The sequence below is a fragment of the Passer montanus genome, unplaced genomic scaffold (genome assembly GCF_014805655.1).
Source record: "Passer montanus isolate IOZ18808 unplaced genomic scaffold, ASM1480565v1 scaffold10, whole genome shotgun sequence".
NCBI lineage: Eukaryota > Metazoa > Chordata > Aves > Passeriformes > Passeridae > Passer > Passer montanus.
This window is the reverse complement of record NW_024356505.1, coordinates 7,671,926-7,686,912: the sequence shown is the minus strand read 5'-3', so window position 1 is coordinate 7,686,912 and position 14,987 is coordinate 7,671,926. Positions and strand designations below refer to the sequence as shown.

At 39.3% G+C, this 14,987-nt stretch overlaps 1 protein-coding gene across 1 annotated transcript in view; it reads left to right on the top strand.

Annotated features, from left to right (window-relative positions):
* The window catches only part of KAT2B (lysine acetyltransferase 2B), a 41,363-nt gene that overhangs the window by 13,286 nt on the left and 13,090 nt on the right, over positions 1 to 14,987 (top strand). The window contains exons 5-12 of the mRNA XM_039713695.1: positions 1,377 to 1,522; positions 2,026 to 2,115; positions 3,853 to 4,034; positions 6,273 to 6,464; positions 8,885 to 8,991; positions 9,589 to 9,714; positions 11,139 to 11,275; positions 12,653 to 12,861. Of these exons, the coding sequence (XP_039569629.1) occupies positions 1,377 to 1,522; positions 2,026 to 2,115; positions 3,853 to 4,034; positions 6,273 to 6,464; positions 8,885 to 8,991; positions 9,589 to 9,714; positions 11,139 to 11,275; positions 12,653 to 12,861 (1,189 nt within the window). The remainder of the gene's footprint in view (positions 1 to 1,376; positions 1,523 to 2,025; positions 2,116 to 3,852; positions 4,035 to 6,272; positions 6,465 to 8,884; positions 8,992 to 9,588; positions 9,715 to 11,138; positions 11,276 to 12,652; positions 12,862 to 14,987) is intronic.

Genomic DNA, 14,987 nt, shown 5'->3' with positions numbered 1-14,987 from the left:
TTGGTATGTTATCAGTTTCTAAAGCAAAGCTCTCTAGGAGGATATTTATTGCTTGCAAATGATCAAGACAGACTGCTGGGAATATTAACCCTTCATACCTGTCTTAAGGATGGAAGTTAAATGATTTTATTCTGCACAGAATATTTATTCTCAAGGGAGGTTTGTGATGGCCATGTGCCTAAGACACTATATTATAAATTTTCATTTAAGTGGAAACAGTTGCTGTCATACTTTTAAAGTTCTGCATTACAGTGTACTTTTTACTTGAAGCCAAATAAAGATATTGAATTTAAACGTTTTGGTATCATACTAAACTTCTCAAAACAACCATCTTTGCTGCGTGGCCAATAAATGTGATCATTTTCAAGTGTTATTTTTCCTCACTAGCTCCCCAGTAAGGAGTCAGATTTCCATTGAAAAAATATGTTAATCTTAAGAAGTAAATATAGATAAAATTTATTAAAATATAAAAAGTTAATATTCCTGAACATAAAAGTATTTTTCTCTTTCTTTGAAAGGATATTTTCTTGTACTTTCAGAGGAAAGGATATGCATACCATCTACATTGGCCTGGAGTCAGCTAAGATCATTGCTTTTTGTAATGCAAATATCTTCTTTCTGGGAGTTGACTTTTTGTTTTACACTGCCTTCCTTCTTCCCCGGGCCACTTGTTCAAACCAGCTTGAAATGAATGTCCCATTTTACAGGGAGAAACCTCAAGCTTTTGAAAATTACAGATGTGGAACTCTATTTACCTTTGGAGATGATAAAAGGGAGTTTGTCACTTGGAAATGAACAAATGAGCACGTACAGTCTGCAAAATCTCTGTTAATATAGTGTGCACAAAGCACAGTTTGATTTTACATGATGTGAAAGCAAGGGACTTAGCCAATAATGCCCACTTTAAAGCAAAAAGGCATTTTTTGGAACTGGGGTTTTTTCACTTTTCCCAAAATAAGGTGCTGCTTACATCTGGATTACATAATTTATGGAAATTCTGGATTTATTTTCTTAAGTCAAGAAACCTTGTCTCAAATACATAGCTCTAGGACAAAAATGTATGTAGTTAGTTGCATAGTGCAACATATTAATACAAGCAGGACTTGTGTGGTCAGCCTTAAGTGTTAACAGATGATGTGATTCCAAGCAGCTGCCATTCCTCTGCTGTGGAAGTTGTCACCCCTGGTCAGCCCTTACAAACTGCTCAGATGTGACACAGGTTTCAGTTACCTCTGATAAGGTGTGTTCTGTTTAAAGAGGTTATTACAGGGTCAGTGCCTTCACAGTTGAGGCTCAGTTGGAGATCTCCTGGGATACAGCTGTGCTGTGGGTCCTCTCAGTAGCCTTTTACAAGTTTGGCTTTTTATTTTGTTTAGCTGCTCATGTTTCTCACCTGGAGAATGTGTCTGAAGAAGAAATGAACAGGCTCCTGGGAATTGTGTTGGATGTGGAATATCTGTTCACCTGTGTACACAAAGAAGAAGATGCAGACACCAAGCAAGTTTATTTCTACCTGTTCAAAGTAAGCTGAACTTGTGGAGTATCTTATCAGATTTTTCACTTTCTCACACATAAGCCAATTCCATTGCCACTTGGGCATGCACTGACTTTATCTGCCGAGACAGTTTTTCTCTAGGATGATGCTCTACTGAGTAACTGTGGGCTGGATGTTCTGGCACTTGCAATGTACTGATTCTTACCCCAAAAAGCCATCCAGATGATTGAGGAACTGACCCTGAGTCCCATGTATAAACTGCAGCCTCCTTCACTGGCATACCAGGGAGAGTCAGTTGACATGAATGGTAACTTGGCTGCCTGCATTTCCTCAGAGCAGCCTCTGGTACACATTTCAGAGAAGGTGATTTCACAGTGAAGTTTAGTAATTGCGAATTCAGGTGATTAAACAAGCAGGTATATAGCCAGGAGAATTCCAACACTGCTCAAAGTGTGTTGTGCCCTTGTGACTTCCACTGACTCTCTGTATGAAAATATACTAACTTTGAAAAATTTGTGTGTTTTTAACAGCTTCTGAGGAAGTGCATTTTACAGATGGGAAAACCTGTAGTAGAAGGATCTTTGGAAAGTCCCCCATTTGAGAAACCTAGCATTGAACAGGTAAAGAGGTCAAAATGTGGGTTTCATTGGCGTGTGGTGGGGTTTTTTTTGTTGTTTATTTACATATTTTTACATTTTATTTTGGTAGGGGTTTGGAGGCTTTGTTTGTTTTGGGATTTTTTTTTTGTGGTTTGTTTTTCTTTTTGTAAATGTGAGCACTGGTTTTGAAAGCATGACATTTATTTAGGCACTTTGCAGATGTTTCTGTGTTCTGCTCACGACAAAATAGGGGGATATAGGAGATTGCTCTTGGTTCTCCTTTTAGTGTTTGTACAATAGTTACATTATTTGTATTCTATTTCTCATCATTGGTCTTAGGCTTTAATGAAACTGACCTTTTTGTGGGTTTAGAGAATTAACTTGAAATTCTACTTTTATGTGGGCAGTTCTAATCTTTCTTTGTTTCAAGTGATGAAAAATGCTGTTGAAGTTTTGAAATCCAATATTAAAATGAAGCTTGCCTTCTGTATATCAAGAAAAATGTTACAGTCCAATTCAGTGAGATCATAGCCTCCTCTTTCAATGGGTACACAAGAAAAAAACAAAGCTGAAACTAAAGAATAATTGAGGCTTTTGTGACTCTCAGTAGATAAAGAACATATGACAAATTCAGTTTTTGGTTAAGCAAGCTCCTAAGAATGCACTCCTGGCAGACAAGTGGACCCATGAATTCCAGTGAGACTAGGCAGAGGCTCACATACCTCGTTGAAACAGGAGCTCCATGTTTTCCCATCAGTGGATGAATGGATGTTCTATTGTTAAGCAGGATAATTTAAATGTAAAGACTGTTACTTGTAGTAATTATTTTTTTGCAACTCTCACTTCTTATCGAGTAGGAAGATCAAACCACTTTATTGCTGAATTTCTGAGAAGTCTACACTCTAAGTTCTCATTTAGTTTGACTATAAACAAAAAAATGTGTATGTAATCCTCCTAAACTCCTAATCCATAAAATACACTATTTAAAAGGTTTTGTACAATGCAATTTTTTTGTCAAATTCTTCATGATGTTCAAGTTGCTTAAGAAAATAAAGCATAGAGATTAAAGGGTAATTATTTTACATCTTATTTTGAAATAATTTTCCCTTTAAAAAAGACCAATATTTTCAATACTATTTTTAGCAGCTCAGCCACTCAATCAAACAAAATTATTTGCTAAGCACAGGTGTTATAATGGGTTTATAAAATATATATGTTGCAGCACTTTTAGTCACCCATTTGAATCATGTTCAGTAGATTTTTCTTCAAACTGGACAGTGTCCAAAGTGCAAAGAGGAGACATGATTGTGAAGTATTAAGACTTCTTGAAGAAATAATATGTTTTGTAGACATAAACTTAAGTAGAAGTCCATAAGCCCTAATCTATTATTGAAAAGTAACTGTTGAGTTTTGAGGGTGATAGTTGATTTATGTATAGATTAAAATCTACCAGAGCTTTCTCTCAATGTTCACTGACATAGAGAAAGAAGGAAAAAATGAATTTCTTCTTCTTTCCCTTTCCATCAGCTGCTGAGAGCAGGTTAAAAATGCCTGGATGTACCTCCTGCTGTGTACACAGGTACCAGCCTGTGGCATCTGCATGAGTAGCTGAGCAAGGAGTTCATGGTCTCCAATATTTATTTTCTTTCCCACACAATGGCAAGTTCATGATAAACATAAAGGGAGGAATGTTTTGAAGATGCACCTATAAAAATTATGGCTAAATTATTAAACTTTTTTTTTTTTTAACTTTTTAAGGGTGTGAATAATTTTGTGCAGTACAAATTTAGCCACTTACCCTCGAAGGAAAGGCAAACAATAGTGGAACTGGCTAAAATGTTTCTGAACCGCATTAACTACTGGCACCTGGAGACACCTTCTCAGCGAAGACTAAGATCACCCAATGATGATATTGCAGGGTATAAAGTGAATTATACCAGGTAATGCTGCTTCTGCTTGTTGGGAGTCTTCTTTTTACAAATATGGCATGTACAAACTTCAGGAGTACACCAGTATCTTTATGCCATAGATGGACCTTGTGAATTCTTGCAACCGTGGATTTTACATGAAGACCTAGGGGTTTTAGTGAGACTATATCAGTTTGACATGAATCCTTGGGTCTTGAGAGATGTGCTTTATCAGCCAAGAACAGGGAGTAGAGTCTGGAACACTTGTATCTAACAATGCTTTTGCAAGGTCTATGTTTGTGAAATGCTCTCGGTCTTAATATTTGAGCCTTGTATAACTTCACTATTTATTATTCAGCTTAAAAAAGAAAAAGAGGAGATAAGATTTAGCATTGTTAGCATCACCGTTTGAAACCAAATCGCAGAGGAGTTGAAAAATCAAAATGATTTTGCAAGTGCTTGAATGCTAAATGGGGAACAGATATTACTAGGTTCCTTAAAATTATAGTTCTTGTTATGACCTTTTAATGCACTGTTAGAATTCAAAGGAATAACTGAGTTACTGGAGGATGAAGAGCTAGGATAAAAAGACATGTGTCTGTTTATTTTCTCTTTCTCACAGGAGTAGTGTAGTGCCTTTTTCAGTGAGCACAGTGAAAGCAGTTCAGGGTCCTGCAGGTCAGGCAGCAGGTAGTTAACCTCTGTCAGCACGCTGTTCTCAGGAACTCCCCGGACATCTCTGCTGGCCCGGGGTGAGCACCACCTTCTGGCTGCTTTCCTGGTGGCCTTTCCTCTCACACACCTCCTCTCCAGGGAGGAGAGCAGCAGCAAACCTGGTGTGAGTTGAGACTCTGCTGGTGACAGAGTAGACTGTGCTATGTCTGGTCCAGGTATCCTGTCACCATAAAGGACATGTATAATCCATGGTGCTCCTAAGACCATGTGTGGTGGATGTTTGACCTCCATTTGGTGATAAGTGGCGTCAGCCAGGGGTGGTAGGAGTTAAATCTTATTAGGAATCGATATCTAATTGGTTCTGGTTGGTGGCTTTTTGTTGTTAATTATTTTGTCCTGTGTGTTTTCTCAAACTATCCTGCCCACAGTTCCTAAGGTCCCTCCATGACCCAAAGTGCTCTTCCCACCAAATCTCACTTGTCATTGTGAGCTTCTGTCCTCTGCGTCTGAGGCATTGCTCAGGGCGCTGCTGGGCACCATGGGCACACCTGAATTTTTGCAGTCACCAATTTCATTTGAGAACCTGAGGATTTGAATGAAACTGTATCAGAGTTTCACATGCATTCTTGTGTTTTGAGACCTGTGCTTTATCAGCCAAGAACAGGGAGTAGAAGTCTGTGAACAGCTCTATCTCACAAGTCTTTTGCAACCCATGTTTGCAAAGATTAAGGCGCAAGAGCTTGGGAGAACATTTCGAGACAGGCTGTACTTTGGGTCTGGATGAGGAAATGTGTGCAGGATCCAGCACAGTGTGTTTGCATCCAATTCCTAATATTTTCTTTTCATTGCTGGATCTTTCATAGTGGTTGTGGTCTGATTCTGCTGAAGGTCCAGATTCCAATGACTGTTCACTTACACACAGATATCAAAATCTAGTTTATAGAATTAACAGATATTGCTGATGTACATAGTCAGCGTACTTCTGAGTTATCTCTTTGGTACCATAATCTCTTTTCCTAGAAAAGAAATGTGACATGCTGTAATTTTCCTCAGTGCAAAGTTTATTATGGATGGAGATACTGGCAATGAAAGAGTAACAAGGCAGGGTATGATGGGAAGAAGCCAACTGGTGGAAGACCAGGGCAGGAATCCAGTTGGATTGGGATGGAGCTAGTTTAAAATGTCACCCATTTGGCCTCTATATGGGGAAAGGTAAAAGTTTAGAGGGTAAAACAGGCTGTGCTGGGGGTCTTTGGGGTCAGTGGCAGGAGATGTGTGAGGCTGAATAGATGAGCTGTGGAGAGAATCCCTGACATACCCATGAATTGTCTGTAATCCGTGATTATTGTCTGGAGCAAGAGCACTTTGTGTAAACTAACTGCAGAGAAAAATAATATATGGAAACTTAAAAGTACTTGGTTGTCATTTCTGTGAAAAACTGGGCAATATAAATGCTGCTTAACTCTGTCCAGCCTTGTAGTGGAACTGATTTATACAGTCATATGGCTCTCAGCTGCATTGTAAATGATGTGAGTAGTGGTTTTATTGCATTAAGTCATGATGGTGATAATGATCTGGCTTTTTTCCTCTTTACAGGTGGCTTTGTTACTGCAATGTCCCTCAGTTTTGTGACAGTCTACCTCGGTATGAAACCACCCAGGTTTTTGGTAGGACATTGCTTCGCTCTGTTTTTACTGTAATGAGACGACAACTGCTGGAGCAGGCCAGGCAGGAAAAAGACAAGCTTCCTCAAGAAAAACGAACACTAATCCTCACTCATTTTCCAAAGTAAGGGGTCACAGTGTGCCTGCATTCAAAGTTAACCAGCAACTTCATTGTGGAAAGAGAGAAATTACCTGCAGCTTAAAATAATTTATCTTTTTATTCAGTAGCAACTAGATACTGCAGCTTTCTTTACTACCATAACTTGGATTAGTGTATTTTGTGTACACAGCTGCTCGTTTTATTTTGTGCTAGGGTTTACTTTAGGAAAAGGATTATTCATATTGTTGGGGGATTGTACTGTTTGCCTGTTAGCTGATATTGTACGTCAATTACTTTCTTTTTCTGTAGTCCTTGGAAACAATGGACTTCCAAAAACATGCTCCCATCTGCTTTGGTGATGGAGCATTAAAAAGGGGCAGTGTTGTACAGAATTTATAAGAATTTCAGTTTAATTTAACATTTTAATAGTGAATGAAGTAGTCACCCCACCCCTAGAAGAGTTGGGGTTATTAGAGAGGAGTCAGTATAAAACCACATAATTCAATCCTAAACTCATAAATTTCATACAGAATATCTTTTCCAGTACTGGAATGTTGATGACAATCTCTTGCAATAAAACAGCAGTAATTACCTATAGGGGTATTGAAACATGCTCAACTTTGACAGTCATTAATTTCAAACATTTTAGTGGTCGTAAAGAGGGGTAATGATGATGACAGGATCATTCATTGTAATGAATTCCTGTTAAAATAATGTATCACTTTAAAAATATTCTTATTTTACAAGGGTAGGTTGGTTCTCCAAGTCATACTTTAAGAGTCTGTCCCTCCTAACAACAAATGAACTGAACCTACAGAAGACCTGGTGGCACTGATGCTATGTATGCAAGCTACTGTGTTGGGTCAGAAGATGGGTTAGAGCTCAGGGGAATGAAAAACAACATGAACTTTCCTAAGCTGAGTAGAGCCAGGGTTTGTTTCTCCTTCTATAATTACTAATTTATTTTACCACTTTTAAAAAGGTACACTGTCTTTGGGGTAGACTGTTTACAGGCCCTGAAACAGATATAGAAAAGGACTTGACACCCCTTTGATGCAAGGAGCAGATTTGTGGAGGAAGCAGGTGAACATGCCCATTTCCACTGCCTTTTAAAGCCTTTTGCAGTAATTTGAAAAGCATTATTATTCACTGAAATTCCTTTTGGTATTCTGCTGGGGAAAAAAAGACAAGTACTGTTTGCAGATGATCTGTGGGAAGCATGGATAACGTTTTAAATCTTTCATGGGCTGTACTTGTCTGAAGCATTTGTCTTTCCTCTGGCATTGTTCTGAGTGAGCCCTGCAGAGGACCTGTGTCTCAGAGCATGGATCCTGGCATTGGCACAGGGCCCCCCTCTGCCCTGGGCTCTTCTTTTGGGCAAAAGGAGCACCCAGAGCTTGTGTCTTTGCATACCTAGGAAGGAGCTGCTAAAGGGGCTGAAGGCAGAACCTCTGTGCTGCCTGGAAATGGAGCTTTGGCTAAAGTTGAATTAGTCCTTCTGCTCTGTCACAGATGGTCAGGTCACTGTTGCAAACTTTTCAGCCATTATCAGCTGTACAGACAGCAGCAAACTCTGCACATTGCTGAGGTATAGCTGTTCTATATATACAATATCAGAGTCTGACTTGATCCTGAAAATCCCTATCCTGTTCAAGGGAATTTTACCCAACCGTCCTGCTGGTTTCAGCTGAACAGTTTCTATAAATGTAGATGACTCCAGAGAGTAGAAATGTGCCATGTCAACTTCTGATCTGAAAACCCCTTTTGTGCAACGTAGGACAAGCAGCTGTCTTGCTGCTGGGAGGGAATTGGTGTGTTAGGCCTGAGAGGGTGAGGGTGCTGGAGTCTGATCTGTGGAATTCAATAATGCTAAGAGAAGTTTAACATCATGTTGTTTCTGTAGCTGTACCAGAGTAAGGTTAAAAGTACTGTTATGCAACCACAACATGCAATTAGAAGTTACAGTAGAACACTTAAAGGAGTGAAAATATCTTCCTAAGAGCATTGTTATTAATGTTGGGATTCTATCAATGACAGAAAGCAAATGCATCCGCAAAATACTGATTTATCAAAACAGACATATTTTGCCATCATTTTATAACATCAATCAACTCATAGCTTTCCCATTAGCGAAGTTTAGTTCTGTAAAAATAGTTTGTAACTGTCTTTTTCTGCACTTGCAAATTAGATAACTACTGCTTGTTATCAGAGGTAAGGTTTAGTAAGTGAAAGCCCTCTATTGAATTATGATACTTTGTATCTACTCTGGCTTGTGATTTTTGCATGTATGGTTTGTTGTTTTTTTTTAATAGCATTGGCCAACGGCATTTTTTTACTGACTTAGTAAATGTTTTAAATTTAAAAACATTTCAAGTGCTTATTTTGAAAAAGAACCTGTTTGGAATGATCCCATTAGTTGATATTTTGCCTGATTTTGTGCCTAGGTTTCTGTCTATGCTGGAAGAAGAAGTGTACAGCCAGAATTCTCCCATTTGGGATCAGGATTTCATGGTGTCCAGTTCAAGAACTGGCCAGCTGGGAATCCAAACAGGTAATTTGCATTTAGTAGTGGGTAACACAAATGAAAACTGTGTGATTTATTACTAATGGGGGTTTTTTTTTTATATGTATATATATATTAGAGAGAGGTGTTAGTCTGTGACCTTTTAAAATAATAGTTTCACGCTCTTAATTGGTGAAACAACTTGTCCCTTTATTGAGTTTGATTGGTGCAACCAGTCTTAGAGCACTGTAAATTGGACAGATGAAGCTGAATGATGAGATTTTGGTTTTCAATAGAGCCCTACAGAAAACCTTTTCATGAATCTAAATGCCAGCAGGCTTGGCAGGTGTGTGAAGGAAGTTTGTTTTCTTAGCTTCTGCTCAGAACTGTGAACTAATGAAGCCTGATGTTTGCAATACCTGTTATCCAGAAGTCCCTCCTTAGGTAGAATTTAGTTTAGAAATATACACTGAGATAAAGCTTTAATGTCTATACTTGTGAAGTGGTGGCATTGCTCTGTTGCACAGTGTTCGCTGTTACTTTTTGGGTGGTGGGTGTCTGTCTTTGTGACAATCTTTCCATCAGCACCAGAATGGTTCCATGACCTACCTGCTCTTTTTGTGGTTTGTTTTTGTGTCATTGCAGTTATCAGTCCACCTCCTGTTGCAAGATCTGTTGCATACAGTGCAAGTCCTTCATCTCTGGAGCAATCCAACACTGGGAATATGAGTCCAGCTTGTAAAGTTTCTTCTGCCCTTGACCCAAACTTAGGTAATGGAGTCTTGCCTTTTGACTTCTGTTGATATTATCAGTAGTTGCAGTATATGGTGACCTTTGCTTTCACTCTGCATTAGCAAACTTGAGGTGTTTTTGCTGAAAGATTTGCACACACATGCCTTTTTCTCCGCTATGGTAATGTTTAACTAACAGAAATCACAACTGTATTTACAAAAAAACCAATTGGTTTGTTTAAATTAAATTAAATTTGGGACAGGCCTGGTGGTGTCAGAGGTTTTTGAAAAATTATTTTCTTGGAGTACATCTACTATAAGCCATGAGGAGAGGTTTCATTTAAATTATGGCAGAGTAGAAGGACCCACCACATTTGGTTTTTTTAATCTTTCAAGGTACTGAAAATGCATACATTTGAGCAGTGAAGAAAAACGCAGATGTACCAACTCAGTTAAATTTAAAACCTGAATGAGGTTAGGTCAAAGAAAAAACACCTTATAAGGAAAAGAGTTGGTGGATGTATAAATTCTCCTAATAAATCCTTTTTCAAACACCTCAGGATTAATGAGCCTGTCAAGAGAGGTTGATAGGTCAGAGAGATGATCCCAAGCTTATGTAAAGTGAGTCCTCAAGGAGAAAAGCCAAAACCAAAGTGAATTTTTAGTCTCAGTGTTCACTACAGAGAAACTTAGGGCAACTCCTAAACTGCAGTTTTCCTTAGGGTCATTTCTCAACTTGTTCCTCAGAAGTAGGAATGAGTAGGATGATGAGTGGGATAATCCTGAGCTAGCAGCTGGATCTCTGTTGCTGCACCTCTGCTAGTCCTTGCTGGACTATTCTATGAATTTAACTAATTTATTTTGCTACATAATACAAGTGGTTCTGCAGTCAGTAGGGCAGTTAAAATATACTAATATACTTAGGATATTTTGATTTGGAACTTTTTAATGGATTTTTAAATATGTATGACACATCAGACTGCATGTGCTGCTTGGTTTACAGAAGAGGTGAAAGAATTATATGATGGATACTTAGTTCCAGTGAATCCTAAAAGGGGGATTTCATGTTATCAAGAAATAGGCACTGCAATTTGTGTATTGAGCACTGACCTTCCAGGACAGCTGCACAGATGTTCCATGCAGAGGATTTTGAAGCAAAAGAAAAAGCAAATGGTTTAACTGTGAATTCACAGAGGTATAGTGCAAGGAGAGGTATATTTTTCCTGCTTCATGCTAATACCCCAGTGCAAAGCTGAAATTGAGAAGTGATAAATATTTTTCAGGTATAATTTATTTCTCTTTCTCTTTGTCTATAGGGATAAAAAACATGAAAAAAACCAAACAAAAAAATCCCAACCTCAAACTTGTCACATAAACTACAGGATATGGCAGAAGTGCTAGACTTCACAGTGCTAGTCTGTGACATTTTGGTCATTTCTAATTTGTCCAAATTTTGTCTTATAGGAGAAAAGAGAAAAAATAATGAACCCTATTCTCTGGAGGATTCGAAAAGACCAAGGGTTGTAGGAGATATCCCTATTGAGTTAATCAACGAAGTAATGTCAACAATTACAGATCCTGCAGCAATGCTTGGGCCAGAGGTGAGATATAGACTTGGTGTTGCAAATGGTCTGTTTGTGAATGGTCTGTTTTTAGTAAATGTTCCACATGGATAGAATGTGATAAGCTAGGAGTTCTGTCAACAAAAGAGACTTTGAAAGGGTATGATTAGGTGAACAAAAAATACCGGTGAAATACAACATTAACATGAAAAATAGTTCTACAGATTTTTTTAATGCATTGTGTGCAGTTAGCAAAGAGACTTGTAAACTATTGATAGTAAAAACATAGATCTCAGGTTATTGTGCAAGGTGCTTTTGTTACAGAATGATTCCAGAGTATGTTTTTTTATTGCTAATCATAGATGCAGCTCATAAGATAAGGTTAAGTAGGGTTCAAGAATTGCAGCAGAATGAGAGATCCAAAGTTAAAACCTCTGATGCAGAAACTGATCTAAACAGTTATTTACTCTGTCTTCCCCAGTTGCTCTTTTTTTTTTTTGTCTGGAAGAGAAAAACAAACAGAATTGCGGAATTGTGCCATGTACAGAATTGCACTTTTTTTTCCTTGGCTGGCTTTTCCTCCTTCTGTTCTCTCTGCCAGGCTATGTTTTGCCAGCAGCTCATTTGCCAAGATTTAGTTAGAAACTGCTGAAGATTTGGAACCACCTACATTTCTTATTCAAACTATGTGCTGTGACTGATGGCTCTGCATATTACAAATGCTTGCCAGCCTGGCTGTTGGGGCTGGCAGTGACTCGAAACCCAGCAGCCAAACTTTGCTCAAAAAAGTAAACAGTATGTGCATACAGAGATGTTTTGGCATTGTAAATTGATCTTGAAAAAAAATAAGCTAAATAAATTTCTGTATTAATTTAATCTGAATTTAGATATATAGATGCAATGGCTAGATATGTTACAGCAAATTCTGTAGGAATTAAAATCTTTTTCGGCTATTACAGTAGTGGCAGAGATAGTGGAAAGCACTAATAAAATGAAAAAAAACCTGACTTTTCCTGCACTGCCATTAAAATGTGTGATTTGCAGTATGTGTGGGCGAATCCACAAGTCATGCCCAAGCTGGCTAAGAGTAAAATAAATATGAAGACTTAGTGGCATAGGCTTCAACCAGATGTGTGCTGTCCCTCAAGGGGTTTTGGAACTTTTTGAGTCATATCCATCATTATTGTTTCTAATCTGTATCAATATAAATTCAGATTGGCCTTTACAGACTGTAGTGTAGACTTACATCTGGCTTATTTGATGGTGTCCCTTCTGCAAAGCTACATTACAAAGGCAGCCATTGGCAGTCCTGTTGGAAAAAGAGAGTGGATTTTAGTGGTTTGTTCATTAATGCTGTTCTGTCAGATGATGTGAAATCTCAAAGCTGTGATTTTGTTCCTCGTTTGTGTGGTACAGACCAACTTCCTCTCGGCACACTCGGCCCGGGACGAGGCGGCGAGGCTGGAGGAGCGCAGGGGCGTGATCGAGTTCCATGTGGTCGGCAACTCCCTGAACCAGAAGCCCAACAAGAAGATCATGATGTGGCTGGTTGGTTTGCAGAATGTGTTCTCCCATCAGCTGCCTCGAATGCCGAAGGAATACATCACCCGCTTGGTCTTTGATCCGTGGGTATCCTTGGAGAGTGAGGCAGAGGGAGTCTGGTGCTGTTTGCAGCAGAGGAGGGGTGGAGAGCAGCTCTGCCTGTGCTACGCTTTTGCCATCTTTTCAAGCTCTCATAACTCCTGGTCAATCTAAATGGGTTGTACCCAAGTGCCATCCTGGTGGCTGTATTAATAATAAGTGGCTTCTTGTTGTGGGTCCATGGTGGGTTAACATGGGCTGGATGCCACATTCCCACAAAACCTGCTCCATTGCTCCTCTCCTCAGCTGGACAGGGGAGAGAAAGTACAAAGTTCTTAGATAGAATGGGGGAGTGATCACTCACTGATAACTATCACAGGCAAAATAGACTCAGCTTGGGAAAATTACTCTAATTTTTTACAAATCAGATCAGAATAGGATAATGAGAAAATAAAAACTACATCTTAAAATATCTTTGCCCCATGTTTCCCTTCTTTCCAAGCTTAGCTGCATTCATGATTCTCTGCCTTCTCCTCCAAGCAGTGCTGGGGGATGGGAAATGGAGGCCATGGTCAGTTCCCATGTGGCGTCTGCTGCTTCTTCCTCCACAGGGAAGGATTTCACACTCTCAAACTGCTCCAGTATGGGATCCCTCCCACAACAGACAGTTCTCCATTAACTTCTCCAACATTAGTCCTTCCCACAGGCTGCAGTTCTTCATGAACTGCTCCAGCAGTTTAACCTTCCATGGTGAACACCCTGGGGAGGCTCACGTCCCTGTGAAGGAGCCCCATGCTGGAGCAGGTGAATGCCTGAAGAAGGGCTGTGGCCCTGTGGGAAGCCCACCCTGGAGCAGCTCCTGGCAGATTCTGTGAAGATAGTTGCCCACACTACCTGCTAGAGCAGCTTTGCTGGCAGGACTTGTGTCCCTATGGAAAGGGACCTGTGCTACTGCAGTTCCTGAAGGACTGTAGCCCATGGGAGGGACCCCACACTGGAGCAGGGGAAGAACTCCTCTGCCTGAGGAGGAAACTGTGACACAGACAACACGAACTGACCCTAACCCCATTCCCCATCCCCCTGCACTGCTTGGGAGAGAAGGTAGAGAATCAGGAAGGAGGAGGGGAAAGATAGTTTTAGGATTTGTTTTACTTTCCGTCATCTTGCTCTGATTTTGATTGGTAATATATTCAGCTAATTTCCCCAAGTGAAGTCTCTTTGGCCTGTGGTGGTAATTGTTGTGTTATTTCTCCTTGCTCTTACCTCAACTCCTGAGTCTTTCATTACATTTTGTCTCCCCTGTCCAGCTGAGGAGAGGAGTGATAGAGCAGCTTTGGTGGGCACCTGGCATCCAGCCAGGGCAGAACCACCACAAAAGCTCAAGCTACTGCATTGCTGCTGTCATTCCACAAGTGAAAAAAAGCACTAAAATATGTACAAGAAAAAGAAAGAATATATAATATGTATAAAATCTTCTTCAATGGAGACACATACAATATAACTACTCTTTGGGCTTTTTGGCAGGGGATTACTTTTGGGCACCAACTTTTTTTTCCCCAAAATACATCATCTGTATATTGACTGTATAATTTATATGATTTATATGATACTGTATTGAATAATCTAAAAGGATGGTGTATTGTTTTCACACCTTGAGGATTATACTAAAATTCATAATCCTTGACATAAGAGTTGAGATTGCATCTTGCTACATCTTTCCTGGCAGTCACTATAAGTGCAACAGAAATGGATGTTTATTCTGGTCTTGATTCCCAGAGGAGTGGATAATTAGAAAAAAGAAATGTCCTCTCTTACTTCATCAGCTGCATTTGAGACTGATAGGTTAACAATGGAGAGTGCATGCAAGGAAACAGGAATCCCTTAGAAAGGACTTGATCTGCTGTAACTCCATTAATTTCTAATTTACTCAGGATAAAATCATCCTGAGAATTGTGCAATGGTGTAACTATCAACAATAGATTCAATGAAAGCAATACAACTTTTATATTGAATCTATTGTTGATAGTTACACCAATGCCCAATTACTGGGCATTACCTGAATATCTCAGAGTTCTTGGCAAGGCCAGGAGCTTGCTCTATGATGATCACCTTTATGGTATATTGAAAGCATGATATTAAAGTAACAACTCTTCTGCAGATACAAATGGCT